The sequence below is a fragment of the Triticum dicoccoides genome, chromosome 4B (assembly GCF_002162155.2).
Source record: "Triticum dicoccoides isolate Atlit2015 ecotype Zavitan chromosome 4B, WEW_v2.0, whole genome shotgun sequence".
In the NCBI taxonomy this organism is placed as follows: Eukaryota; Viridiplantae; Streptophyta; class Magnoliopsida; order Poales; family Poaceae; genus Triticum; species Triticum dicoccoides.
Genome location: NC_041387.1, coordinates 1,344,812 through 1,351,780, shown reverse-complemented (window position 1 = coordinate 1,351,780; position 6,969 = coordinate 1,344,812). Strand labels below are relative to the sequence as shown.

At 42.8% G+C, this 6,969-nt stretch overlaps 1 protein-coding gene across 1 annotated transcript; it reads right to left on the bottom strand.

Moving 5' to 3' along the window:
• Positions 1 to 4,307: 4,307 nt before the first annotated feature.
• Positions 4,308 to 6,179, bottom strand: LOC119293132 (AT-hook motif nuclear-localized protein 20-like). The gene is made up of 2 exons (XM_037571693.1): positions 5,977 to 6,179; positions 4,308 to 5,703 (listed from the first exon to the last, which is right to left on the bottom strand). Exon 2 carries the CDS (start codon positions 5,581 to 5,583, stop codon positions 4,717 to 4,719), a length of 867 nt encoding a protein of 288 aa, XP_037427590.1. The 5' UTR covers positions 5,584 to 5,703; positions 5,977 to 6,179; the 3' UTR covers positions 4,308 to 4,716.
• Between the last annotated feature and the right edge of the window lie 790 nt (positions 6,180 to 6,969).

The following is a 6,969-nucleotide window of genomic DNA, read 5'->3' as shown; positions in this document are numbered from 1 at the left end:
ACACACACACGTTTAACCTTTAAATATCTTTACAAGATATTTAAAGGTATAGGGACTCCCTCCACAACCACGAGAGCTCTAGCTAACGCTCACGAGTGTCAAACAGACGAGCTTTCGCACATGCAAGTTCTGAATGGGCTGGTCCATTTGGTAGCGTCATAGCAAGACACTACTAAAATTCCAAAAAATGGTGCTCTATCCCATTCGGCGGTGTCATAGTGAGATGTTACTAAAATCCCTCTCAAAACGATGCTTTATCAAGGAATCAAACTCGCAACCCCACGGTAGAGAGCAAAGTGTTCTTTACCACTTGAACTTAGTGATTAATACGATGCATGAAATGCAGCGATAGATCCAAAAAAATCAACCATTAACCATTTTAAATATAAATTGAACATTTTTGTAATATACGGTTAACACTTCTTAAACACACACATGACATATTTATAATATACGCTGAAATATTTTTTAAATACACATTCAACATTTTTTTAATATTCACCAAACATTTTTTAAATACAGAATGATTATTTTTTCTTAAACATTGAACATTTTCTTAATATACATTAAACATTTCATTAAATATACTATGAACATTTTTTTAATAAATGATTAACTCTTGTATAAGACACAAAAAACACAAATTGTTCCTCGTAATAATGCATTAGTGAAAAAATGCTTGATGAAAATTTTATTATAACATATTAATGGAAGAAAAAGTAAAAGAAAAAAGCGGAAAGAAAAACACATAAAAAGAATACCTAAAAAAACAAACAACCATAAAAACAGGAAAGAACAAGGAAGAAAACAAAACAAAAAAGCAACAAACGAAAAGAACGAAACAACGAACGCGCAGCAGGCGCTGCCGCAAACTGGGCTGGGCCAGATTGAGTGAAGTTCATAAATATCATGGACTAGCCGCTTCACATTTGGCCCACCTATCTAAGCACTACACAGAACAGAGACCCATTGACAAAAAAATCGGTGTGCATATAAAATATAAATATGTAAAGTATGAAATTTCATAACAGTGTATTTTATATGTGGCATACAAAAAAATGACAGATATATATATCAATTGGTCTTTTTCTGGGAGGGAAATTTGGGTTTTACCGATCACCATATTATTTAATGAAAGTTTACATATATGTACGGAATGTGTATACATTTCAAAGAAAAATGGTTGAATTTGTTTGAAAGTTTAAATATCATTTTTTATTGTTAAAATACCGGGTTCCATGGAGCCTTGGAGCCAAAAATCCGCACTCCTATATATACCCTACTAGTAAGTTGCCCGTGAGCTATGAGAGATATCATTACAACACATTATAGAAACACCATGACATTTACATATACATAGGGAGTGTAAGTTACAATTATGTTATGACTGGTAGCTGAATTAATTGAAAAACAAATGTAAATCGTACCTGCATAGCGCTCCAAATATGTGGATATAACACATTATATGCGTGTGTGGACCAGGCAACAACACTTGCAAATATCGCTAAGAAAAACATGCAAATAATTGAAATATAATAGTAATAATGGTTGCATCCGTTTGTTAATCATTCAAATAATAAATTTAGGGTATCTCCAGAAATGCCTTTTGGTGCTCGGGCTACACACAGCTCTTTTTTCAACTCAAAGAAAAACTTCAACAATTTTGAAATCAAATCAACACAGTATCATACGGATGTATACTCCAGGTGTGCAAAATTTTATTATGAAATAAATTGATACGCAAGCTACACAAAAAGGACAAGTTGGTGAATTTGGACATAGTGAACAGTACAACAGTGATCACTACATAAAACCAACATTTTCCATTTTCTTATGTAGCTCGCAAATCAATGTATTTTCTCATGAAATTTTACACACATGTAGCATATATGCATCCATATGTCATTTGTGGAATTGTTTTCAGAATTTTCTAAAACTTTGAATTGTGATTTTTTGAATGCTCCATAAAAAAGGCTCCATTAGCCCAAGCACCAAAACGATGCACTCGGGTATCTCTCTCTCTCTCTCTGCATGTATATATATATGCACTAGCTTACGTGCAAATTGTATACTAGAATAATGGAAGCACGCACACATGTATCTGAGCTCAAAGTACAGGCATGCACCTCTGTGCAATACGATCAATTTGCTTTTGGGTTTAAATTTAAAATTTAAAATCTAAGGGGACAGCTGCTATAGGTAGCTACTCAGCCCTTTTCATATCGATCTGTCCGTTGCAAGCACGCGAGGGGAGACGAACGAATATTGGACCACGCCATTGTATAATCTACAGAGCACAAGTCTCATACCAGTATGTTGACTGCACAGCAAATTTTAGACTGATGGGATCAAAACGGAGTACTATACACCGTACTGTACTATACCTTCTATTGGACTTCTTTTGACCATCCAAATTAATTCTTTGAAAAATAATTAGTCTATCAGTATATATAATTTATGTCACATGAAATAGCCATCAAATAAGTATTTCAAAATACTTCCGTATGACTACAGTTTTGCGACCACTGACTGAACATTGTATGGTAGATTCATGGTTAAAACATGAATTTAGATAGCATCTTCAATAGAAGATGTATATGCAAAAATAACTACTTTTTGCATTTTCGAAGCCCCAAAACACCTCTACAATAGATGATGTAGATGAAAAAAAATATTAAAATTTACACCTCCGCCTCCCGGAGATGTAAAATACAACACCTCGTGGTGCAGATTTGCATCTCCGCCAACTGGAGATGTAAAAAGGGCAGCCGCATGCCAACTGCCCAACCGCCTTCCGCTCCCTTCCACGCGACCGCTCGACCTCCGGCCAAATTCGCACAAAATCGACGCCACCGTTGCCCGCCTGACGGCCGCCGGGCCCGCCGCGACTTCACCCCCGTCCCCCGCACCTGCCTTGCCAGGGCCGTCGCCCGTAGCCGCCGATTCCCTTTCGGTCGCCTCTTTGAATCGAAGCATCTCCGGCGGTCCGACTGGCCTAATGCCTTCCATGGCATGGTCGTGAATGGGCTAGGCTTCTTCCTAGCCAAGAAACCTCGCGGAAGGTAGGGAAGGCGCGCCACGCCGCCCGCATCGGCCGTTCTTCCGGCCGCGCAATGTCGGCCGCCGGCAACGCCGAGCTCCCGCCTTCTTCTCTGCTGAGTTGCGACCATCTCCTCTGCCGAGGCGTGTCACCGCTGCTCGCACCCGCCGCCGCCGAATGGCAGCCCACCCCGCAGCCGACCGATTTCGTCCACCCCGCAAGCAAGGTGTTCGATGAAATTCCCCAAGGTAAAAAAGATGAAACTTGACGGTTTTGACATTCATATTTTGGAATGCCTGGATCTTGCAATGACATCAACGTGCTCGACCAGTCACCTCTTTTTGCCAAGTTAGCAAATGGAGAAGCACCACTGGTACTACACTGCTCTCTTCTGGTTATTACTTGAGTAATTCCGAATGCAAATGGTCAATCAAACTTTTGAAGTTTTGCTACAAATATCTTATGTCTCATATGTTTAGCATATACAATTAAACCACACAATATGGTTAGTTAATTATTAAGCTATATATATTTTATTGCAAACCATGAAAGTAGATGTGTCCCTAAACTTTGAACTCAGCTTGTTTTCACTCTTGTTGTATTTTCCTTGTAGATGCCAGTTTGACAAATCACAAAGCAAAACTTTTATCAAGTTAAACATGTTCTGAATTTTCTTCCTAAACAAGAAAGCCATACAGTGAATGCATTTTAATCCCTAAAACAAAAACAAAAACAAAAAATCATTTTTTGGTCCTACAACCATAGACAAACTACTAATGTTTTCAAAAAAAGGAGGATAGCATGCTTGGCCTCTGCATTAATTGATGCACACAACCATATGGTATTAGGGTTTTGCTTTGAAAACTGTGTTAGAAGGCTTATATTTAGACAAAGACTTGTATAAATCTCTAAAAAGACTTATATAAAAAAGGCCCGTAAACTTGATGAAATGACCACACATGGCCACCTCTGCACTCTTTGCAACTTCAACTTGTCAAAACTGTGCTAGAAATGTGGAATAAAATTCATGTAACCCAAGGATTGAGCAATGTCGATCGAGTAAAATTTGCTAAAAAGATGACTCGAGTAAAGTTTATTTTAGTTAGTCAGAAGATTAAATTCCATAAGTATCTTGTATACATTGATCTATCGGCCCAAGCAAAACTGATTAATCTTGCAACATCATTGCGAGAATTGTGGAATTCATTATCAATATTTCTCAGCAATGTCAGGCTCTTGTGCTCACTTAAATGTAATAATTGCATGAAACAAGCTATGTATTTATATTCACCATTCCTTCGTCCCCTATATATGCATGCAATAATCCAAGAGATGGAGTATATATAAGAGTCATACATTTGGAGATTTTGTATTTTACCATACAATCACTAATTAATCAATCTGCTGGCAGTAAAAGGAGCTCATATATATATATAATTCCTCATACATGAATTAGAGCAAGCAACTCCAGATGATTTTTCACAGATAATAAGCAAAAGCAAATTAAGCAGAGATTCTAGTTAATTACCAGCTGCTAGATGTATATGCAATGCAAGTTCTTCTCTAGTTATTGGTATGACGATGGACTTTGTTGAAGATCTGATCTTGATGATGCTCGGAGAGGTCGACACATGGACCACTCCTGAAGTCCTGACTGATTGATGCTAGGTAGGTAGCTAGTAGGGCGGCCGTGCATGCGCCGCCCATTCCGGTGCCGCGTGCCCGCCACCTCCCGGCATCAGGTTCGGCGGCACGCCGTACATCGGCATCCCCGTGGCGGAGGGGTCGCCGGCCATCATCGGAGGAAGAGGAACACCAGCACCGGGGGCACCGTGCCTGCGGGCGGCGTCGAGCTGGTGGTGATCCTCCTCGGCGTCGTCCAGCGGCAGCCGCTCGTAGGTGGCGTTGGCAAAGGTGGACGCGATCACCATGACGGGCCCGGCTGCGGTGAGCGCGCCCACGACGCTGCCCCCGACCACCTGCCCCTGCCCTCCGGCCAGGTACACGGTGAGCCCCGTGGAGCCCGGCGGCGAGGGCCCGGGGAGGAAGGTGCCGGTGAGGGAGAGTATCTCGAAGCGGCCGCGCAGCGCGACGACGGCCCCCGGCGCGGAGGGCTGGCGCAGGGCGACGTCGGCGACGGTGCCGGCGCCGCTGAGCACGCAGACGCCGCGCTGCCTGCGGCGGGAGAAGTGGGCGATGGACTCGGCGACGTCGGCGCCGCCGGCCACCTCCATGACGTGGCTGCGCAGCGCGTTGGGGCTGTCGCGCGTGACGAAGATGGGCGGCTTGGGCTTGTTCTTGGAGCCCGGGGGCCGGCCGCGCGGGCGGCGGTTCGCCGGCACCACCACCGCGCCCTCCTTGGGCTCGTCGTCCTGCCCGCTGCCCCCTCCGCTGTTGCTGCTCTCCCCGTCGACCTTGGGCGCCGCCATGGCGTCCTCCAGCTGCTGCTGCTGCTGGTTCTGGTTCTGGTTCTGGTTGCTGGCGAGGCCTGATGCAGGCGGCGCCTCCGTCAACCGGCCTTCGTCCCACCACCTGTTGGCCATCTGCACCTAACCTAACTGATCTCTGCTCCTTTCTTGATCTGCTCTTCTTCTTCTTGGTGGCTAGCTAGCAAAGCTTTCTTGATTAATTAGTTGTTTTCTTCACACCATGATGCCCTGGATCTGCACACAAATGAAATGAAGATCAGAGAAGCTTCATGTCAACACAAAAGAGATCGAATCGACGAAAACTAGCAACAACCATATATACATTTGATAGATACTTGTTTACAGAATTAAGAATATGATGTGTGTGGGGATTGGGAAACAGCTCCTTGTTATCCTTTGATTTCATGAGCAAGCTAAAGAAAAGGATGCATGGACCTAAAGGGGCCGGGATCGATGAACCTGATCTAGTATCTAGCTAGGAGATGGAGAGGAAATAGAGATGAGTACCTTGTGCGCCATGAAATTGCAGATAAGCAAACCAGGAAGATCAAGAATTAGCTACCTAGATCCCCATCGATTCGATTGATCTAGTATGAGGTTTTTGTTGGTGTGCAGTGGACTAGCTCAGGCCTCATCTAGTGTGTGTTGTATATATGGAGGATCGAGAAAGCTAGCTAGCTAGAGGGTAGAAGAGGAGGAGGAAGACTTGCTTGCTGCGAGCTGAGTAAGCAGGCTTTGTCATGGAGAGGGATGCATGAGGTGTGTTGATGGGTACCTTCTAGTTGTACTTGTTCCACACCTGCCCCCAAGCTAATTCACCTCTCTATAGTTATCAAAAAATATTCACTTCACTATAGATCGATCCATATGTATGTATACTAGTACTAAAGCAGTATGTGTACATGGCATTCTTCTTCTTACATACAGAAAATTAAGGCTAAGTGTGCACCCCTTTAACTTGGTTTACCTATATTTTACGGTGGGTAACGTGGTGGGGAGTACAACTCCCACATACAAAAAATACTTCGTATGATTGCATGGACCTCTAAGTATGTATACTTAAAAATGAGTCACCCTGCTACCATCAAATGTGGATTGGCATATATTACCAGCCCCACCAACCGGTTTATTCATGTTAAATTAATGTAAGGTATACTTTTCAACGCCGTGATTTTGAATACGTAGCCTTACACCGAATTTTATATGAAAATGAAAATGACCATCGATCCAAGTAGAAAAAAAAAAATCTATGGTGTATACACAAAGATCTACTATGGGTTTACTCAAGATCTTCTATGGGGTGATTTTGTATACGTTGCCTCCACTGATTTGTATAAAGAAAATGACAATGACTGTCGATCGAACTAGAAAAATCTACGGTACATACACAAAGATCTACGGTGGGTCTTGTCAAGATCTTCTACGTAACAAGTACGTGGGCTCTAAGGCACTCTCGCCAGGCCAGTGGAAACTTGATGACTCGCACTTCTCGTCTGGTTG

Coding starts and splice junctions, on each gene's coding strand:
- LOC119293132 (XM_037571693.1), bottom strand. CDS start 5,583: ATGGCCAACAGGTGGTGGGACGAAGGCCGGTTGACGGAGGCGCCGCCT.